Source organism: Lepidochelys olivacea, assembly GCF_965140295.1.
Source record: "Lepidochelys olivacea isolate rLepOli2 genome assembly, chromosome: 9".
NCBI classification, from domain to species: domain Eukaryota; kingdom Metazoa; phylum Chordata; order Testudines; family Cheloniidae; genus Lepidochelys; species Lepidochelys olivacea.
Window position 1 is genome coordinate 102776826 of NC_140419.1, and position 21948 is coordinate 102798773.

Consider the following 21948-nt stretch of genomic DNA (forward strand, 5'->3'; position numbering starts at 1 on the left):
TGCCTTGGTAACAAAGCCTCTAGTGTCTGCGTAATTACCCAGGCCTCTGTCTCCCCCTAACACCAAACCCTCCCCAGAAAGCTTCTGGGAAAGAGCCCTGTCCAGTTTGCTGCGTGCACCTTCCCCAGGCATTCCACTGCACTGCTTCGGAGCGGCCACTTTCCAGCTGCCACAGGCACATGTGGACGGGGAAATAAAACAAGCATCGAAACAAGCCACCGGAGGATCGAAGGAGCTGGATATTTAAAAAACCCTGGAGTTTAATAGTACAAAAGCCAATATTTAAAAACGACTCTATACAAGGAGCGAGTTAGGAACCATGGAACACTGCACTCGATTTACACAAACAGGAGAGAAAGGCAGCCCCCAGCCACATGGCCGGACAGAATAAATATAGCTGCACTATTTACACGGGGGCCTCCTGTCAGCCAAAGAAAGCAGCATTCCTGACACACAACAGCGTCAAATGTAACAACCATCCAGGGGAAGGGAGGTTGGCAGACGACTGGCCCCATCCCAAACCTCAGGTTGGTTTGGGATTTTAACATCCAGTTCATTAGGGTAAACAGAGGACCCAACTGGGCTTTGCCACATGACCTCATTTCAGAATCCGTCTGACCAGGGCTTTGCATTCTTGCTCAGTTTGCCATTCTGCTCCACAGAAAGGAGGGGCCAGGAGGACAAGGGCCTTCAGGGAGTCCAGGTTGCACATGAGAATGCTCTGAACATCCTCAGTCTCAGACTGTAGCAGCTTCAGGGCTGGGACCTATCCTGGAGAAGTGCACAGACTTGCCCGCTGTGGAATGGGATTTATTTTCATTCTTCCCTCCTATGCTGTTCCGAATTCCATAGCCGAAATAGATAGCAAAGCCTGCAAGGGAATTTCAGCATTGGAATCAGTCCCCAGGCAGCCCAAGAGCCACAGGAACCTGCCACCCAGCCCCGGCACACCTTCCCCAGAGCCCAGACAGGCTAAGGGCCTCTCGCTTCCTCCCCCAAGCGCTGCCTCCCTCTCCCTAGGAGGAACAGGCCTGTCCTAGTGCTCTAGTGAGATGCAGGCAAGGTCCAAACCCCATTTCTGGTGGGCTCTAGACAAAGAGTGGCCACAGCAGGCAGATTAACGTCACCCGTTGCCAGCTGTTGACTCCAGAGGGCTCAGCTCTCAGCATCTCACACAGTGGTAGGACACTGCGGCACCCTGCTGCTTCTAGACGTCTCCACAGCAAGGTGTGAAAATCAGGGTGGAACAGGGCAACTGGGCCCCCGTCAGGCAGGGATGGAGCTCCTCTGCCAGGCCCAAGCCCATCACCAGGTGAATACTGGGGAGTCCAGCCCTTGTAAGGTCCCTCTTATGGGGCTTTTCATGAGGAGGGGAGGTGAAGAGCGAGAGTCCCTGCCTCTGGGCCAGGCCACGATGCCCGGAGCGGTGTGTTCGCTTACCTATGACCATCCACACAGCAAACCGGGCCCAGGTTCCGGCACTCAGCTGCATCATGAGGTAAACGTTAACGAAGATGCTGAAGAGCGGAAGCAGTGGCAGGAAAGGCACCTGTGAGACAAGAGAGGCTGAGACACTGCTGCTGTGGAGAGGAGCACAGCAGGCAGACTGCCCTCCCCTCCCCGTGCTTCCAGCCAAGGGGGGCCACCCAGAGTCTGTCGCAACCTGGGGACTGAGACGCTGGGAACATTCATTCTTTTGTCCAATTATCTGGCAGCAAAATCTCCAGGACCCAAGGCAGCTCTCTGACAGGCTGTCTCCAGGCCAGATGGCCCTGGCTGCACCCTCGGCCAAGCTGCCAGCAGCGAATCCCTCTGCCCCCAGCAGAGGTTGCCATGGAACCGGCAGTGGTGGGAATCCAGCTCCTGGCTGTTACTCTTACTTTGAAAGTCAGCCGGGTGTTGCTCTGCGGCTGCCTCCAGACAATGACGGTGGAGAGCAGAATAAGCACCAGAAGGACCATGCAGCCTAGGATCCAGCCCACACTGCCCTCCAAAAGGTCGTCCATCCCCTGGGCCAGGAGCAGGCACAGGATGGTGATGCACAGAGCTGCAAGAAAGGAGAGGGATGTTGTGCTGTCCAAGCAAAATGGCTACTGCCACACTCCCTGCTCTGATTCCAGCCACAGCCAGCAGGCACCAGTGTGGTCATAGCTGCCGGCCAGGTTTTATTCTCTAGGCTGCCTGCAGATCCCTAGAGACCAGCTGAAGAGCCTGGCCTCTTCTCTTACCCAGCTCCACGTGACTGGAGACAGTTTCCTTCCAAATAAATGCACCCAGAAGCCCCGGGGCAATCAATAAGCACTTGCATAGCACTCTGCAAACACTAGCCCTCCGCCCCGGGCGACGGTCACTGTCCCATCTCCCCGTTTCGTGGATGGGATGTGGAGTCCGGCATTTGTGCTACTCCTATAGGAGACTCCTGCTTAGACGGGAGCGCTGAGGGCCAGCTTCTCTAGTCCAGCAACAGAGTTAGTGACACGCCTTCATTAAGGGGGTAACGCAGCACACCCAGGTGCACTGAACCTTTAGTGTGTCCCATTAGTTCCTGGCAGTCGGGGGAGACCTGCAGGGTTTCTCAGCTCCCCAATCCTTCCCCCATGCGCTCCACGTAGGATATGCCCGAGCAGTCCCAGCCTAACACAGACACCTCTAGCTCCACGCTGACGGCTGTCGAGCAGGTCTGCCTGTGAGCTTTCCCCAGGCACCACCATTCCAATCAGCACTCCAGGCTAGCTGCCCCCGAGCCCAGCAGGGGGCACACGCCCTGGCCCAGTCACTCTACCCCACCCATGGACTCAGCAGGCCCCCCATCACATCTTGGGGACCCTACAGCAACCCAGCAGCCCGTCATGGCAGTGACACTCTGGGAGTTCTGCAGACACGTGCAGTGGTTGTGTGCTCATCCTGTGCTGAGCTCCGGGGCCACACTGGAAAGCCAGAGCACGTGCATGACAGGATGCTCCTGTGTGGCTTTGGCAACAACCCTGCTCATTTCCTGCCTTTGCACACATCGCAGGCCTGGATTTTGTCTGAGACCCAATTAAATCAATCGCTGTCACTTCCTGTGCTCCTACCCGGCCGAGGCCAGGCGCGTCCTGGCGCACTTACCAAGGGCCGCAGTGCTGACGTAGACAATTTTCCCTGACAAGCTGGTTGGAGTTTTGCTGCGGGGGTTGAAGAGGCACCTGCAGGTGAACCCCTCCTGCAGTGCAGCCTGGGAGTCACTGGCGGAGGGGTTCATGATCGCTTTCTCCTCCTCGTTTCCATTCGGCTCCACCATCTCCAGTCCCTTTGGAGAGCTCAGCTGATCCAGCTGATACCTGAACCAAACCCCAAGTCAGTGGTGACCCAACAGCTGTCAAGCTGCCTCCAGAGCCGTAGCAGATTCTGGTGCTTCCCTGCCAGGGCACTAGATTCTGAAAAGCTGCATCCAGGCCAAGACTGTCAATGTGCAGGCTGCAGCCAAGTCCGCTGCCAACAGTGACCAGCTGGCCCAATGCAGCCTGGCGCCTTCATCAGGCTTGTGGTGTCCGGGCCCACACAGGGACTACATACCACAGCGTTCAGATGCTTCTGGATGTGATTTACCATTACCACCAACTGGGGTAGCTTTCACAAGGCTCGGAGCCTGGCCAGCCTGGCACAGGTGCTGGAACTAGGGGTGCTGGGGGGGCTGCACATCCCCTGGCGTGAAGTGGTTTCCATCATATCCAGGATTTACAGTTTGGGTCAATGGCTCTCAGCACCCCCACAACACACACTGTTCCAGCACCCCGGCAGCCTGGTGACTGCTCAGGCTCTGCTCCATTGAGTCCCGAGTGAGGAGTCAACAGGGAAGGTCAGAGGGCGAGAGTGCAGGAGAGCTATATTCACAGGCCGCAAAGCTCAGGGTGCATGAGTGGCCTGTGATGTCAGCCAAGGTTCCCCTGCCCCTCCTTGTGGGGCTTCTAGAGCACAAAACGCCTGGAGCCCTCCCCTCCTGGCCCGCCCCCAAACACACACCGAGCATCCAAATGGGGGAAGGAAGGACAACCTCCACAGCCTGGCTAGGGCCAGACCTATGCCTGTCTCAGAACCAGCTCCTGCCATATATCCCCATGGGGATAGCTGCTGGCTCCCTGGGGCAGCTTCTCTCCAAGAGGCAAGAAATGGCTTTTCTGGGCAGGGGGCTTTGGGGGCAGGAAGCTCTGGCTACAGCACACGCTCTCCAGCATGTGAACCAAGCGGCCCTGTTCAGAAGGCAGCTCACGCTCCAAGGGGCCAGCTGTAGGCAGACACCCACCTGAGAATCAGCACGCAAACAGAAACCAGAGAGTACGCCAGCAGAGTGCCGATCGACATGAGGTCCACCAGGTCCTTCAGCTCAAACATGAGCGCCATCAGAGCTGCAACGTAACAGGGACAGTGTGAGCACAAGCCCTGGGCTCGCTCTCCAACAGGTCACACGAGCGGCCAAGCACAAGCAAGCATCTGCTTACCAGCAACGATGCCAGACACAACAGTGGCCACCAGGGGAGTCTTTGTCCGTGTGTTCACTCTGGAGAGGAACTTGAAAAGCAGTCCGTCCTCTGCCATGGCATAGATCACTCTGGGCATGGGGAACATGGAGCCCAACAAACTGCAGGGAGAAAGATTACACCAACACATTCAGTATTTGCCGCTTCGATCCAGACCTCTTGCCACCATGCCAGTCACTGTGGCCTTTTCAAAAGCACTGGGTAGTGAGATTAGCCAGAAGGACTCTTCATCTCTTGTCTGGTCCCTTTAGATCACAGCTGGTACATTATGATCTGACTCTTGGAGTTGGCGTAAATTCAGTGGAGAAACGTAGCGGATGCCCTGCTGATGGCTGGTGATAACAAACACACACGAGGGGGGGGGGGGGGAGGAGGAGAAGAGAACACGGACGACCATGTTTGACAGTCAGCGGTGGGGCAGGGTTCTGTGGTCTCATGCTCCCCACTAGATTCCTCACTGAATGAGGCCAGATCGACACATGGCACTCAAAGCAGAGCAAGCGCTTCCCCACAACGGGTCGCACAGTTGAACTAAATCTGTTCCTAAGCCAACCCAGCTCAGCCAGTACAGTTCGGGCATGTAGACAAGGCCAGTTAACCAGAACCACACAGATGTGACATGGAGCAGGAGCAGCCCCAGAAGCCATGGCCAGAACTTAGTGCTTTTGTTTCAATTTATTTTGTTGCACTGATAAGAACAAGTTCTTACCATGAGCCATGTGAATGGAACTTTTAAGCACAGCTCTCAGCACATCAGAACCATGACGACTTAAAACAATGCCGCAAATGAAGAGGGGTGTGTGAGGAACTGGCCACAGGAGGGAGTTCCTTGGGGCTTTTCCTGAAGAGCAGATGGGCTGACAAGTACCACCCACCCCGAGAAACAGCCTGCATTGCATGGACGCCTGGTTTATATCCACGTGCTGTGGTAGCAGGCAGACAACAGGTTTTGGGGCTTCCATACTATTCAGATAAACAAATGGCTCAGACCCAGCGATTCTCATTTGCTAGGATCTGAAGCTGTAGAAGAGGCACAAATTATGCATTTCTGGTGGGCTTGGGCTATCTCAGAGCAAGTACACAGATGTCAGACAAAGGCCTCTGCTTTACATCGCTTGAATTCTGTTGCTGTGAGTTCCCACCACATGAGTTTCTCATTCTTCTGGCCATTGGCTGCATGGAGTCAGTGCAAACGGCATCAAGTGCCTGTCACTGGTTTCTTCCCAGGTCACTCGTGACCGGTTCCTGGGGTGCTTGGCTCCTCAATGAGGGCATAGGCGCGTACTGGGCCCACAAGGGCGAGCTGTCTGGGAGGGAACGTTCCTGTCCGGGGCTGCGCAAGGTTTTGCTTTTCACCCATATACACTAGAATACCAGTACATTTTGTGACTGCTGCTTATACTGGTTTAAAGCTACAATTGGTCTAGCAGAGATGTAAACAATTACTGCCACGTTGTGGAAGGAAATGAACCTCTCCCCTGGCCATCTAGCCTCCCGCACTTAAACACCGTTAGCCAGACACCATCTTCATCATTTCCAGAGCCAGAACAAGATTTGGGGAAGCTGTTACTGGAGCAGGGTGCTGGACGAAGTCCCGAGTTCCTTACCTGGTTGAGAGTGCACAGAGAGATCCAACGGCTACAACGTAACGGGCAGGCTCCCAGCCCACACCTTTGAAGGCCTCGGGTAGGGGACTCTCCTTGTTCAGCAGGTAGTAGGGCACCATGAGGGTCAGGGCAGCAGAAACTCCAAAATATGCCACAAAGCAGATCAGGAGAGACACAATGATGCCAATGGGGATAGAACGCTGAGGATTCTTGGCCTCCTCCCCTGAAAGAGGAGCAGAGATGAGACCTGGAACACAAACATCTTCCCTCCCCTACACATCCACACGTGCTGTGCCACTGGAATGTGGTAAATGGGCCTCAGAAACCCCATTGCCGCAGACGAGCGGAGATGAAGTCAGCTTCAGAAGAAGTTTCGCTTTGCTCTGAAAGCCCAGGAAGCTGGAGAGCCTTCCCAGTGTGCCCTAGCGTGGTGCTGTCTGCCTGAGCCTGCCCATAGCTCCAGGGCCTCCAGTGCGGCTGCTGCCCTAAGCTTGGCTACACAGTGAAATCAGCAAGCTGGGTCAGCTCCAGAACCTGGGCAGAACCCCAACGCTGCCAGTCATCAGGCTGATTTCACAGAGCTGCTGCAAGTGTGCGAAGCAGCAGCAGAGGCAGGCATTGGGGTTATTCCATGGGGCAGGACCCTGAAATGAAACGCACCACCAGCCACAAGCCGACATGGAAGAGGGAGCATCCAAGCAGGCCAAAGGTACAACACCCTAGTAGAAATCCCAGCACTCTCCCCTTCTCACAGCAGAACCAGTCAGGGCAGGGATTATCACAAGGCGACTGCCCAGGGATGTCACCATGGAGCCTCCGCTACAGCTAGTAGGTTTAGGGCTCTGACGAGGGACGTCCGGTACGTTTTCCAAGCCCCATCTGCCAGGCCAGACAACGCTGCAGAGTGCTCAAAAAGGGGTGAACAGGCACAGTAGGACAGGGACTCCTGGGGCATGAGAACACCCTGCTCCTGACACTGCCGCGGTCTTGGTTCGGTTGGGTGCAGACATGGCGAGGGCTGCATTGAGATCCTGCCGGCTTGGGGCCTAGGGCCACACAGTGAATCTCACTGGGAAGCCTGCTCACAGCATTTCCTGGCCGTGACGGGAGGAAGCCGAGGCTCTCTCTCGGCAAAGGGCACGTTCTCAATGAACTCGGGGATTTAGAGTAAGTTACTGTGGGTTGGGCCATCAACACCAGACATCCCAGCCACAGTCCATACGCTCGCCTCCATGGGCCTGCCACTCCTAGTAGCATTCCCAGGAGCCCGCACACATGGCAGGGAGAGCTGACTCCAGGCTGTGCACCAGAAAGCAGACGACACTTCAGGGAAAAGACTCCATCTGCCTGCTGGGTGTCTTGTCATTAAATGGTGCAGATTGTTTACAAGAACCAGTTTTCTAGGTGCAGGCTGGTGAAATCTCATTGTACCCACAGTGCCAATTACCACGGCTAAGTCCCCATGTTTGCAGAAAGGCTCATAAATCTGAGCATTTCCCAGATCAGGAAGTGAAGTCTCTGCTCTTGGCAGCACCCAAAGGCCTGCAACACTCCACCCTGGGCCATGCAGGGATCTCAGAGAGCTGATCCTTTGGCTTGGCAAGTGCAGCTGCCCGCCCACACCCACAAATTGGAAATTCTGCAACCAGAGATCACTGCAAGAAAGATGGTGACTCACGGGGAGAATGTGGGGAAATACCACATCCCAAACTCCCGGAAGATAATGCATAAGTAGCTGCTTTACCTGTTGTAGCGATACAGTCAAATCCCACAAAGGCATAGAAGCATGTTGCAGCTCCAGCGAGGATCCCTTGAAATCCAAAAGGAACGAAACCCCCTGATCCCAGGGAGCCAATGCTGAAAGAGGAAAGACTGGTCATTGTTCTGGAGGAGTCTCCGTTGACATCTACCTCCTCTGCCTGCTGGAGACAGAGCTGAAAAGGCCCTGAGCAAATGCTACATGCAGGTTTCTCACACTGCATCCTGTGTAAGGCATCCCTGCCATGGGAGCAGGTGTCTACAGTCACCATCAATATGCAGCTTAACAGCCTGCGACAGGCACAAACCAGACAGTGCAACTGTCAACTGCAGGGGAAGCTGCATGGCACACTCCCTGCCAAGGACAAATCCAGGATAGGGCACAGCCCTTTGGAACCTGACTAGCTAGGGGAACACCAAGCAGCAGCCAGAGCGGGCAAGGACAGCGCAGCTCCCTAGATAGGTACCAACTGTGGGCAAAAAGCTGGGCTGGGCTCCCGCTAGAGGGCAGAATTTGGGGAGTGGGATGTTCCACCTACCTAACGTCCTGGCTGGTGGCCATGGCTGAGTGGTTGTAATAGTCTTCTTCAGACAGCTGCCAATTCTTGACGCTTCCTTTCACAAAACCAGAGATGATGACAAAGCAGAGAACCAGCAGGTTCACCGCAGTGAAGATTTTATTCACTAAGGCAGATTCGCCCACGCCAAATGCCAGCAAACCTGGGGAAGGAACACAAGAGGGGATAGGAGGGGCAGCACCAGCTACACTCTCCCCACGATCAATGCCCCTGGGCCACACCCTCCCCTCAAACACTCCCCTGGGGCTAGCACCAGCCATGGCCTTCCCAAACTCGCCTGCCCATGCCACAAAGCTCATGTATCTTTACAGAGCTCTGGCACCTCTCACCTGTGAGCAGCAGGATCAGGAGTAGTGCGAAGAAATCTGGGTACTCGGCTAGCACACCCGGCACGTGCAGGGAGGTGCTGTTCCTAAAGAAGACTGAGATGTGGTTGCCAATGATATTGTCAAAGGAAGAACTCCAGGCCCGGGCAACACTCGCCGTCCCTAGCAACCAAGAGCAAAGTTGCACGTTAACCAGAGAAGCCTCTGCCCCCCACCTCCTTCCAAGTGGATGTCAGAGCTGTGGAGACCCCCCCACCCCGCAGCACAGGGAGCCCAGCTCTACCACCAAGCACCAGGAGGATACATGCCTTTGTCACGAGAGCCCTCGAGCACCATCACCCCAGCACTGCTGTGCCTGAAGGTAAGAGCTCGTGGGGCCTCCTCTGGGATTGCCATTCCTCACCGCACCACCCCTAAGCCTTTGGCTCATTGCACTGCTCTTTGGGCCTTGGCAACACCAAGCACGGCCTAGGCTGGGGTCACCAGAGAGGGGCTCCCAGCACTGTCTGGCCTGGCAGATGAACCCTGAACTCTGTCCCAAGACCCCCATGCTCCAGATGTCCAATAAGCACAGCCACCATCCCGGGAGGGCTCAGAGAGCCCCCATCCCGGGAGGGCTTGGCCAGACCCTCCATCCCAGCAGTGACACCTCCCTGTGATCAGCAAACTCAGGAAGTTCTCCCCTGCCCTCCACCCGCTGGAGTGTTCAGAGAGAGTCTGCCCCCGTTCACCCCAAGTTCCTCCTCTTCAGCAAGCCTGAGCAGCTTGGCCACCATTTCGTACCTATCACGTAGGACAGGATCAGGTTCCAACCAGTTGTGAAGGCCCAGATCTCTCCCACGGTGACGTAGCTGTAGAGATAGGCAGAGCCAGTTTTGGGAACCCGGGCCCCAAACTCCGCATAGCAAAGCCCAGCCAGCACAGAGGAGAGTGCAGCAACCAGGAAACAGACAACAATTGAGGGGCCGGCCTTTTCCTTGGCGACTTCCCCAGCTAGCACGTACACGCCTGCCCCCAGCGTGCTGCCGACCCCCAAGGCGATAAGGTCCAGGGTGGAGAGGCAGCGGGCCAGCCGGGAGTCCTCCACGCTGAGATCCACGATTCGGCGGCGGATCAGCTTCTTGCCAAAGCTAGTCACTGTTTCCTCAAACATTGTAGCCACTCCCAGGAGGCGTCTGACTACTCAAAACCCCTGAAAGAAAAGGTCACTCCATTACCACAAGGAACGTTAAAGGTAACAAGAGTGTCAGCAAGACTAGACGGCAGAGATCTCAAGAGCCCGGAGCCACCCCGAGCCGTCCCTACTGCAGTGCTCCAGCAACCCTGAGGCAAGGCTAGCTGGAATTTCGCAGTGACCTCACTGCTGCATCCCTGGTGAAGACAAACTGTACGGGGAGACTTTGGCAAACCAGTAATGTGCCTGAAATCACTATGGCTTATTGCTAAAAGCAGCCAAGTCAGCAGGCTTAGCTTAACCAAGGCAGGAGGGGAGGGGGGTTTTTGGGTGCCACAGAAAGGGCAGCTTGACCCCGCATCCTTCCTGATAAGGACTGTGTTGAAGTTGCTGATGCATGCATCTTAGAAGAGCAGGATGTGCCCCAGGAATGTCTATTGGGGCCTCAAGGCTGCAAACTCTGGAAAAACCCACACCTGGTTAATCGGTAATCAGAAGGAGCCTCTTGCTTGCCCATTGGAACTGCTTGCTTAACAAGTTTTCTTTAAGGGACATGTCATTCTATTACTAATGTATAAATAAGGGGGAAAAGTTTGAGGTAGGGGGACTCTTCAGGACTGGACTCTCTCTCTCTCTGGATGCAACTTGTGTTTCCCAGCAGCAGACGGGCTGCCGCTGTGCCACTTGAGAGACACACTCAGCTTCAGTAATTATTGAGGGTTGGGGGTGTTTTACTAACCTCTTGCGGACGTGTGTGTAAGTGCTTGAGACTAAGTACAGTTTAGCTTTAAGTGAAAGCACTCTTGTGTTGTCCTGTTTGTGCCGCCATCTATCGGTCGGCCGGCCGGCCGTGTCTCCCCTGATTTATTTCCTGACGCCACCTCGCACAGAGCAAAAGTTACCAAGAGCTTTGGGTTCAAAGAACCCCAGGGAACAGTCCTAGGCCCCACCAACGCCTGTCAACTGACCCCGCTAGCACAGGGCGCGACCTGGTCTACCACACTGATGAGCATCAGCCCTCCTTTCATGGTGCCCATCACCCGTTACCCTGCTTGGTGCCTATTCACCATCACTGGCCAAGGATTGTTTGCCAGCGTTGTCTGCAGCCCAGCCCCCGCTGAATCAACTTCTGCCTTATTTGCTTTTCCGTGGTAGGAGGCACAAGCAAAGGACAGGCCCAGCAATTGTTTGTAGAAACCGGAGACTCCCCATGCAAGCACTGAACACTCCACACCCATCAATATCTAAAGGAGGGTCTCATGACCTGTTAGCTGTCTGGTGCGTACTCCCACTCCGCTTGGCAGCTCAGACATCCCCTGGCCCAACTGTGACTGTTCGAATACTCTTAGGGCGCCGTCTGTGGGTGTGGATGGCAGAGGCCAGCACAGAGCAGAACGTTCTGCCAGTGAAACAGGTAATTGGGTAAACTGGGCTGAGGCAACTTTCCCCTTGGCATTTACACTAAGCTCCTCTCCATGGTGCCTGGCCAGACTCTCAGCCCATCTCAGCACAGCACCTGCACCTCAGACCAGCCTCTCATACCAAGTCAAGGTCAGCGCTGCAGAGATTCCCAGCAAGCACTATGCTGATACCAACAACCAGAGGAGCTGGTGCAGGAGCCCGGGAATAGGGACAGGGTTGGGAAAAGGCCCTACAGTATATGGTACAGGTCTGGAAAACTTCTCATGACCTTATATTGGACCCTCAAGTAAGAACATGCCCTTCATCCAAGGATCTCCAAGGGCTTCATAATCACACAGCCTCACAGAAGGGCAGGAGAACTCTGCACATCCACACAATCCGCTGAAATCCCTGCTCACCTGATGCCCCATCTTGGTGGCTGGCCCCAAGCCCCAGGAGACTCCAGAGTGATGGAGATGGGTTACACGGGGCAGGAGAGCCACAGCGTTGATGGAACCCAGCAGGAAAAAGGGACTTTGAATTTACTTTTGGTATACTCTGCACGGTCTTTATGGCATTTCTAACATCATGCTGGAGTTAATGTCATTGGCCGGGCACATTTACAGTTGACATGTGAAAGTCTGGAAATGCCTTGCTTCAGCCACTGGGAAATTAATTTTATGGAGCAGAGTTTTCATATTTCATTTCCTTTTGGAAAGAACGTCGTACACACAGTGCCCAAAAGACCAGAATGGTGCCCCTCTCAGTCCTTACAACAAGCCCATTGCGTCAGAGTCCATTTGCTGGACCTTCACTAACCATCTGAAATTCAACAAGGCAGAGCAGTTTTCAAATGCTAACATTTTGGCTGTTCAAACTCCAAAGCATTTTCCCCAAACCCCAAAGCCCAGCAGCATTCCACAAGTCACTGACAAAGGCACCGTTTTAAAATGAGATATCTGAAATGCAACGAAGTGTAGAGCCAGATTTTTCCCTTGCACAATTCAAGAACTGGCCAAACTAATCTTCAGAATGTGGTAACATGAGCTCTTTCTTACATGCCAAGTTTCAACACCAGGTACCAGGCAAATACTTAATGGAAGAGTAAGACTCCAAAGCAAGGGATTTACACTGGATTCAGACATTAGCGACAGCAGAGCAAGCCAGGACAGTACAACTCTCTCTAACAGAAACGTGAACAGAGCAGGAGAGACTTGCTTTTCCAAAGCATGTCGCCACAACCTGCAAGGCCAGCCCGGTAAAGGGAGATCTTGTCTATGCTACAGGTTACTTCGATATAACTTACATCGCTCAGGGGTATACAAAATCCACCTCCTGCACGACATAAATTACACCAATGTAAGCAGCCGTGTAGACAGCGCTTTGTCAGCGGGAGAGCTTCTCCTGCCACCCTAGCCGCTGCTTCCCACAGAGGCGGGAGTTATTTAACTGATGGGAGAGCTCTCGCCCAGTGGCTTAGAGCATCTCCACCACAAGTCCTTACTTTACACGGTCAGCCCTGGAGCGTAGATGTAGCCAGAGTTACAGCAGAGACTAACAATCTGCCGGAAGACGGTCACCACACCTTGGGTGCGGCTGCACCTAATTCCTAAATGAACCAGCACACTCAGAGCTTGCATTGGTTTTTTAAACCTAGCTTCCCATGACTCTTGATCCATTCTGCCTTGGAGAACAGACCCAGTTGCCTTTAACTCAGCTGTCACACAGGATGACAGATTGCTCTCTCTAAAAGAGCACAAACCAAATCATAGCAGTTCCTCTCCACAGAACTCCAAGAGTATGAAGAGAGCTGTCCTGCTAAGGTTCGGGGACAGCCAGGCTTGTTCGTCCACCTGAGCACTGCAGCCCTTGGAGTGTAGGATCACTTGCTTCTTGGGCGGTATCGCTGGAATATGCAGGCACACAGATAGGATCCCCAGCAATTTCCAGACTGTCAGTTTAAGTAATGCTGATGAGGAATTACAGTATTGCTGATAGTGACCACCGGAATTATAATTACAAAATCATTTCCACTATAACCAGCTGCTTTATCATGATCCAATTCTGGCAGCAATCGCTATTGGAACTGAACTGTCCATGTTTGGCCTCTACCCAGTGGTGATTCTATTGCTGTGAAAGTGACGAACAACTGCAAGCATCTGAGCCATCCAGCTGAAGAGTCTTTTCTAGATTTTAAACTGACCACCACCCACCTTACAGGAGCTAACGAACCCAGCTGAACTCAAACCTCAGGCCTGGCCTACATGCATCCCTTTTTGTCCAACTGCATGCGGCTAGCTAGCTCCTGCACCTCCAAGCACAGCTCGTTACGTGCTTCAGGGAACTCAAGCTTGGACGGTGAAGTCTGAAAGCTGCAAAGATAGGAACTGCCAGAGTGGATCAGACCCAAGGTCCATCTACTCTAGTAGCCAGTTTCCAGTCACCAATACCAGATATTTCAGAGGAAGGAAGGTGTAAGAAACCCTGCGGTAGGGAAATGCAGTATAACCTGTTCTCTGTGAAGGTCTCCCAATCCCTAACAGAGATGGGCTGAAGCTCTGAAGCAGGAGGTATTACACTCATAACAAAAGAAACACGGATAGGCCATCGATAAAACTCTGGACACTTCATGTCCTAGTACAGCAGTGAACGCAGATATGAGCTATAACAGTAAAACGCCGCAATCAGAGCCATTGCAAGGGAGGAATTCTCAACTCCATCGTGGCCGTTGAAAAGCTTTGCCCTTAGCCATTCAGAAGCATATCCCAGCAAGCCAGGCTATGAGCATGACACCGGCGATCAATAACGAACGCGTAAAGCGGAGATGGGACGGAAGAACAAAAGATGGTGGCCTCGGCCATCACAACGAAGTTCAGTTCAGACTGCAATCCCAGGCACACCAGCTGTTAGCTGCCACTGGGGGGACCAGACAGAAAGAGTGAAAAATCAGGATGGGGATGAGGGGTAATAGGCACCTTTATAAGAAAGCCGTGAATATCAGGACTGCTGCAATAAAATCGGGACATGTGGTCGCCCTGGCCTCCACCAAACCAGGACGCATTAGCCCTATTTAAATACCCAGTACTTTGGTTTGTATTATTTTACATAAACTTCTGGGTTTATAAAAAAAGGAGTACTTGTGACACCTTAGAGACTAACCCATTTATTTGAGCATAAGCTTTCGTGAGAAGCTTTGTTCAAATAAATGGATTAGTCTCTAAGGTGCCACAAGTACTCCTTTTCTTTTTGTGAATACAGACTAACACAGCTGTTACTCTGAAACCTGTCATTCTGGGTTTATCTATTTTCAGCATCCATGAGCTGCCATCCACGTTTCTCAAACAGCCATCTGAGTCAGACACGAAACAAACCTCAGCTCCAGCCTTCCAAAATTCACTGCCCAAGAAACAAATGGGCTGTTACCAGGTGGCGCCTACCAGCTGCAGTCAGGTTAAAGACTGCACAGACCTGCCAGGTACTGCACAGGACCCCAGTACCACCTGTTTGGGGGGGGACAACGGCCACGTAGAATTAAACCACACAGAAAACCATTATCCACCCTCATGCTGCCTACAGGAACTACGCAACGACAACATCGCAACAGTAAGGCTAAGCGCTTAGGAGACCTTAGCGGGTTAGAACAGGAAGCTTTATAAGAATATACAAAACACACCAGGCAGACTCCCGCCTAACACAGTAAATCAGCAGCATTTCAAGGGACACACAACCTTCCTCTAGCAAAACTCACTTGGCCACAGCACACATGTTTCTAGCTAGTCTGCCAAAGCTGGGCAACATCTGTCTGAATAAAGACAGGTGGGCTTTAAAGAGCTATTAAACCCCCAGGAGAAAGAGCTGCCTGCCAACTGGGACCCCAAGTTTTCTCCTCGGGGCTAGGCAGTGGAGAAGCACTGCACCAGTGTTCAGGGTGCCAGCACTTGTAGGAGAGAGCAGCTGGGAGAGCATCAGAAGCCTGGGTATGCCTAGGTGTGTTCTGAGAGGCAAGTCAGCAGCGTCAATGCTAAATCCGAGTGCAAGACGGGAACACCGACTGCGCTGAGGAGTGAGAGCACTCCCTGGTGGTAAGTGCTGCACAGCACGTGTGAGCCGCCATCTCCAGGCTCTGAAGAGCCAGACTGAAACAGAAGGAGGGGAGAGAATCAAGGCAGGCAAGAGTCTGGGAAAAAGGGAGAGGTGCTCCCGTTAATTGTGCCATTCACCACGAGCCTCCAGATAAACCAGAATGCAGAGAAAGTGCAGCAGTAACGGAAGCATATTTTAGAGACAGAATTTGATTTACTCAAGCTACTGGCCCCAAAGCGCTCAACTGTAAAGAGCACCTGGCATGGAGCTGTTCCTAAAGCTGTTATTTACACAACACCTGTGGTGTGTGGGGGCAATTCCCATGGGCACCCAGCTCCCTCGCCCCGCAAAGGGGCTAGTGGCACAGACTGAAAGCATCCCATGCAATGTTGCCAATCTGAAAAGGCTACAAATCAAGTGCTATCACTTCATCATATTTCAGCTGATCCTTCCAAGTCTCCTTCTTGTCTACAGAAAACGAATAATTTCCTTTCTGTGGGAGGTGGGAGGAAAGAAGATAACCCAGTTTGCTCCTCCCGCTGCCTCAGTGCCCTCAGGTTCCACAACCAAACCAATCAGGAGCGGACGGTCTCCTCTGAAGTCCTACTCAGCCTAGCCTAGGTCGCATTCTGAAAGGGGCAGCCTGGAGCGAGCGAGCACGTCCAGCAGCAACTGACAGGAGCCAGAGCCATGCTCATGTGCTCCGTTGCCAGCCGCTCTCCTCCAGAGAAGCATTCCTGGTCCTCATTGCCATGCAGGTTTGGTACTGGAATGCCAGAAAGCCAGCCGAGGGAAACGGACATGGCAGACACTGTACTGACTCCGAAGGCCCCCTGGAAGTTTTCAGTGTTTGCTCGACACCCACGACTGCCTGGGGTGCCACCTTGTCATCGCTCCTGACAGAACTGCCTATGTGGAAGTCTTGCTGAACGCAACCACCACTGTGAGCTCAACCCAAAGCCGAGGTTAGGGCGTGAGTGACGCACTCAACAGCTTACGCTCAAATAAATTGGTTAGTCTCTAAGGTGCCACAAGCACTCCACAGAGTGATTCACGGACGAACAGACAGGCAGGAATGGCCAGCCTGGAGCAGTGTCCCAGGCTACGACTGCTACTCTGTACAGAGGCATATCGGACAGAGGGAACAAGGCCAGGCAGCCGACACTGGAGGGTGAGGAAGGAGGCCAGGTTTCACTCACACCCAGCCGTTTCACTGCGTTGTCCCCAGTTGCAGCAGGACCCGCACAAGCCACTATCCTCATATGCTTGTAGCTATCGGGGATTTTCATACTGGTCTAGTTTTTCCCTGGTAACACAGCAATAAATCACATAATAAATGAGCACAGCTCCCCAGTCCAATGCCCACGACTCAGTTCTGCCTCCTTCTGAATTGTGATGCTGTCTGGCAACACCAGCCCTGCTGGAGCGTGACTGGGGGAACAGCGCGAGACCCCAGCACGGCAGGAGTCAGATGAAGCTAGAATTTCTTATGCCTCAGAATGCGTCAAGACAGAGCAAGAGATTTGAAGCGTGGCTGTTTCTTTTTTCCATGAAGAGGGAGAAGCTACCATGGCTCTCAGCCTTCCCAGGCTGCTGCGCCCCTTTCAGGAGTGGGCTTGGTCTCACGTACCCCAAGTTACACCTCACTTAGGAACCACCGGGGCACAAAACCCGACACACACACAGAAGTGTGTGCTACTGCTGTGTGCTGGAAGTGTGTGCTGCTGCTACTGGAAGACGGGCCCTTTCTCAGCCTCCCCTAGGGCGAGACCCTAAACCAAGCGGGGCAGAAGCCTTGCGGCTACACTTCGGGGTGTAATAAGACACCCAGCAGGACAGACGGGGCCGGGCGAGACAGGTCAGCTCGCAGCGACTCCGCGACTGCTTCCTAAGCGGCCTCTTGCAAACCGAGGCCGGCCTCCAGGGGCGCCGCCGCCGCCGGCAGAGCTCTGCGGCCCCGGGCGACGTGCCCGGCTCCCCGAGGGCCGCCCGGGGGGGGCAGGGCCGCCCCGGGGGGGGCAGGGGGGGGCAGGGCCGCCCCGGGGGGGCAGGGCCGCCCCGGGGGGGGCAGGGCCGCCCCGGGGGGGGCAGGGGGGGGCAGGGCCGCCCCGGGGGGGGCGGCCCAGACGCCGAGCGCAGGCAGGGAGCGGGGCGCCGCCCGCGGACCCGCCCGAAGAAGTTTCCGCGCGAAGGGCCCAGATCCCCGGGGCGCGGAGCCTCCCGCCAGCTCGCGAGCCCGGCGCCGAGCCCGGCACCTCCCGGCTCCGGAACCGGGGCGGGGACCGGACGCGCGGCCCCCCGCGCCTCGCCTCCCCCCGCTGCCCCCGCCCGCCCCTCGCCCCCGCGCCCCCGCCCCCCCCCGCGCCTCCCCCGTTCTCTCCGAAGCTCGCCCCACACCCGGTGCCCCGCGTGCGGCGCGGCCCGGCCCGGCTGATGTAACCGCGAGTCCCGCTTGCGCGATCCACGCCGGCCCGGCCCCACTCACCAGGCGCGTCCCGCCCCGGCCGCTCCGCAGCTAATGAACGACGAGCGCGCGGGAAGCGGCCGCTTTTCACCAGGGTCAGGAAGGGGGCGGGGCCAGAAAGCCCCGCCCCCTTGTCGGCCCCGCCCTCGCCCCGCCCGGCTCGGCTCGGCTTGGCTCGGCGCAGCGCAGGGACCGGACCGGGCAGGGCGCAGGGCCCCGCGCAGGGATCGGACCGGGCAGGGCGCATGGAGCAGGGCCCCGCGCAGGGACTGGATAGGGTGCAGGAAGGGGGACCCTGCGCAGGGACTGGATAGGGTGCAGGAAGGGGGACCCTGCGCAGGGACCGGACCAGGCAGGGCGCAGGGCCCCGCGCAGGGATCGGACCGGGCAGGGCGCAGGAAGGGGGACCCTGCGCAGGGACCGGACCAGGCAGGGCGCAGGAAGGGGGACCCTGCGCAGGGACCGGACCGGGCAGGGCGCAGGGCCCCGCGCAGGGATCGGACCGGGCAGGGCGCAGGAAGGGGGACCCTGCGCAGGGACCGGACCGGGCAGGGCGCAGGGCCCCGCGCAGGGATCGGACCGGGCAGGGCGCATGGAGCAGGGCCCCGCGCAGGGACTGGATAGGGTGCAGGAAGGGGGGCCGCACAGGGACCGGACCGGGCAGGGCGCAGGAAGGGGGACCCTGCGCAGGGACCGGACCGGGCAGGGCGCAGGGCCCCGCGCAGGGATCGGACCGGGCAGGGCGCATGGAGCAGGGCCCCGCGCAGGGACTGGATAGGGTGCAGGAAGGGGGGCCGCACAGGGACCGGACCGGGCAGGGCACAGGGAGAGGGGCCCCACGCAGGGACTGGACAGGGCTCAGGAAGGGGGGCCTGCACAGGATGGGGCAGGGCAGGGCACAGGAAGGGGGGCCACGCAGGGATCGGACCGGGCAGGGCGCAGGAAGGAGGACCCCGCGCAGGGACCGGACCGGGCAGGGAGCGGGGCCCCGTGCAGGGACTAGACAGGGCACAGGAAGGGGGGCCACGCAGGGATCGGACCGGGCAGGGCGCAGGAAGGGGGGCCCGCGCAGGATGGGGTAGGGCATGGCGCAGGGCTGACGAGTGAGACCGTGAGGGCAAAGGTGGGCTGTACGTTTTCATCGGCAAGGCAATTTGGCGCTAACTCTCGGCCCACATATTAAACACCAATAAACATCAGCGTGGGACCGTGATGATTTATAAATCATCATTTGAAATCATTAGGTCAGCCAACATCACTGAAATGAATGTGCCAACACTGTCATAGCCAAGAGCGGTGTGAGGAAGCCAGTCTTCATTCACTTTTCAAACCTAGGATGAAAAAAAGAACAGGAGGACTTGTGGCACCGTAGAGACTAACCCATTTATTTGAGCCTGAGCTTTCGTGAGCGACAGCTCCCTTCATCGGATGCTGGAGCTCACGAAAGCTCATGCTCAGATAAATGGGTTAGTCTCTAAGGTGCCACAAGTCCTCCTGTTCTTTTTGCGGATCCAGACTAACACGGCTGCTCCTCTGAAACCTAGGATGCTTTTTCAAGTACAAGCATTTTCTCATATCTATGCTCTTACAGTGCGTACGAATGTTTCGATGTAACCTTCCAACCAACACTGCCCCTGCACTCACACCGGGGCTCTGGCTGCGCACTGTAAGACTCCCCCGTGCCTCACCTCTGCCCCTCCAGTGCAGTTTGGCCCTGTGAGCCCCTTAGAGCAGCGAGAGCACTAGAGCTGCACATCTTTACCCCCAGACTGGGTCAGACCCATGGTCCATCTAGCCCCGTGTCTTCTCATCCAACAGTGGCCAGTGCCAGGCATTTCAGAGGGAATGATCAGAACAGGGCAGTTATCACACGATCCATCCCATGTCGTCCAAACCCAGCTTCTGGCAGTCAGAGGCTAGGCACACACAGACCATGGGATTGCATCCCTGACCCCTGGCTATTAGCCCTCAATGGACCTGTCCTCCATGAGCTTATCTAGTTCTTTTCTGAACCCCATTACAGTCTTAGCCTTCACCACGTCCTCTGGCAATGAGTTCCAGAGACTGACTGTGCTTTGAGGGAAGAAGTACTTCCCAAGGTTTGTTTTAAACCTGCTGCCTGTTAAACAAAAGCCTTGAGACATAGAATATCAGGGTTGGAAGGGACCTCAAGAGGTCATCTAGTCCAACCCCCTGCTCAAAGCAGGACCAACACCAACTAAATCATCCCAGCCAGGGCTTTGTCAAGCCGGGCCTTAAAAACCTCTAAGGAAGGAGATTCCACCACCTCCCTAGGGAGCCCATTCCAGGGTTCACCACCCTCCTAGTGAAAATTTTTTTCCTAATATCCAACCTAAATCTCCCCCACTGCAACTTGAGACCATGGCTCCTCGTTCTGTCAGACCAGCATAGATCAGCTCAGAACTACACCTCCCAAAATGCTGTGTGTTGCCACTGATGCAAGCTGTCCCCTGGTGTCATCATCTCCTTCTACTCCTGCAGCTCAGATGTAAAGTGCAGCAGGAGGCAGTGAGCCGCCCTTTCGCTGGGCGCGCAGTCGGCTCACTCAAACTATCTCGCCCAGGACTGCGATATCCCATGTGCTGGAGTCAAGCTGCTGTCAGCCTGCTCCAGAGTTCCTCACTCACCTGGCTCCAGGGAAGTGGATTCACTACAAGCAGCGGTTCTCAAAGTGTGGGTCGTGACCCCATTTTAATGGGGCTCGCCTAAGACTTGCTGGAGCCTGGGGCTGAAGCCAAAGCCTGAGCCCTAATGCCTTGGGAGGCAGGGCTCAGGCTTTCATTTCAGCCCCGAGGGGCAGGGCTCACATTACAGGCCCCCAACTTGGGGCTGAAGCCCGTGGACTTAGCCTTTGCCCCTCACCCTCCCAACCCTGGGCAACAGGGCAGGCTTTGGTTCCCACTCCTAGGGTCTTGTAGTAATTTTTGTTGTCAGAAGGAGGTCGCAGTGCACTGAAGTTTGAGAACTACTGCACGACAGTGATGGAAGAACCCCTTCCATTGCTGTGTAAGTGTCTAGACTACCGTGTTTCTAGTGCAGGCACACACAGGCTTTCGGGTTCCCACCACTGCTACCCCAACTCAACTGCTGTTTGAACAGCATGTGCACACAACATAGGCCTCCAGGCCAGCCCCAATCACACCCTTCTGGCCAGGGGCCCAGCCACTTTCCATCGCTCAGGAGCCAGCTCCAGGAAGCAGAGACAGTAAAACCTGCTGAGAACCCTCTGCTCTATCCCAGGGCAGAGCTGAGTCACAGGGAAGGGAAGCAAAAGTGACCCACCCTTAACTGCAGACCTCTTCCCACACAGCTGGAGGTGGGTTGCTGCTGGGCTCCGGGCTCCATCACCAGAGGGACAGAAACAGCCACTTCCTCCTGCATTGGCTGAGATACAGAGGGACAAGCAGACGCTGTCCCAGAGTCACTCCCTGCTGCTCAGAAGGAAGTGTCCCAGACTCACTCCCTGCTGCTCAGAAGGAAGGAAACCTGCCCAGGCTGGGAAAAACCACAACTACAGCTTATTGCAAGCCCCGCCCCGCTGCCTCAGCACCATGTGTTCACATGCTCAAGAGCCCGGAAACACCTCAGCTGCCTGGATCTCAGCAAGGGGGGCCTCTAACACTCCTGCTGCACCTATGCTAACGCCCTTGGCAGCCTGTGTCCTCTGAGGCTGGCGGGTAGGGAGGCCCCTTTATTACTGTAGCTAACGAAAAGCACTCTCTCAAGCAATGCCCGCAGGACGAGGCAGCACTGCTCAGCTCAGAAATACATCTGGGGCAACGTGCCCATGCCAGGCCTGAGAAACATTCCAGTCTCTGCCCCTTGGTGCGAGCTGGTGCTCAGGTCCCCTCAGGCAGGGCCCTGCCAGTAGCCAGAGCACAAGTTCCTTGTCCTTCAGCAGGGCACCTCTGGCAGGGATCATGGGCTGGAGGGGGGCAGGTTTACCTGCCAGCAAACGGAAAGCATCTTATGGCATTGCTCCTCTAACAACAGTGGGCAGTAATTCCCAGACTATTCCC

At 55.6% G+C, this 21948-nt stretch overlaps 1 protein-coding gene across 3 annotated transcripts; it reads right to left on the reverse strand.

Annotated features, from left to right (window-relative positions):
• Window positions 1-242: 242 nt before the first annotated feature.
• On the reverse strand, window positions 243-21229 carry SLC7A3 (solute carrier family 7 member 3). 3 transcript variants are annotated; one of them, XM_084638425.1, is made up of 12 exons: window positions 21212-21229; window positions 9570-9978; window positions 8790-8948; window positions 8422-8602; window positions 7869-7981; window positions 6125-6347; window positions 4479-4618; window positions 4283-4385; window positions 3109-3320; window positions 1881-2047; window positions 1441-1549; window positions 243-871 (listed from the first exon to the last, which is right to left on the reverse strand). In XM_084638425.1, exons 2-12 carry the CDS (start codon window positions 9937-9939, stop codon window positions 738-740), a joined length of 1911 nt encoding a protein of 636 aa, XP_084494551.1. In that variant the 5' UTR covers window positions 9940-9978; window positions 21212-21229; the 3' UTR covers window positions 243-737. The 3 variants fall into 3 exon arrangements, with proteins under 3 accessions (XP_084494551.1, XP_084494549.1, XP_084494550.1); XM_084638423.1 differs by lacking the exon at window positions 21212-21229 and adding an exon at window positions 17930-18013; XM_084638424.1 differs by lacking the exon at window positions 21212-21229 and adding an exon at window positions 17842-17892.
• Between the last annotated feature and the right edge of the window lie 719 nt (window positions 21230-21948).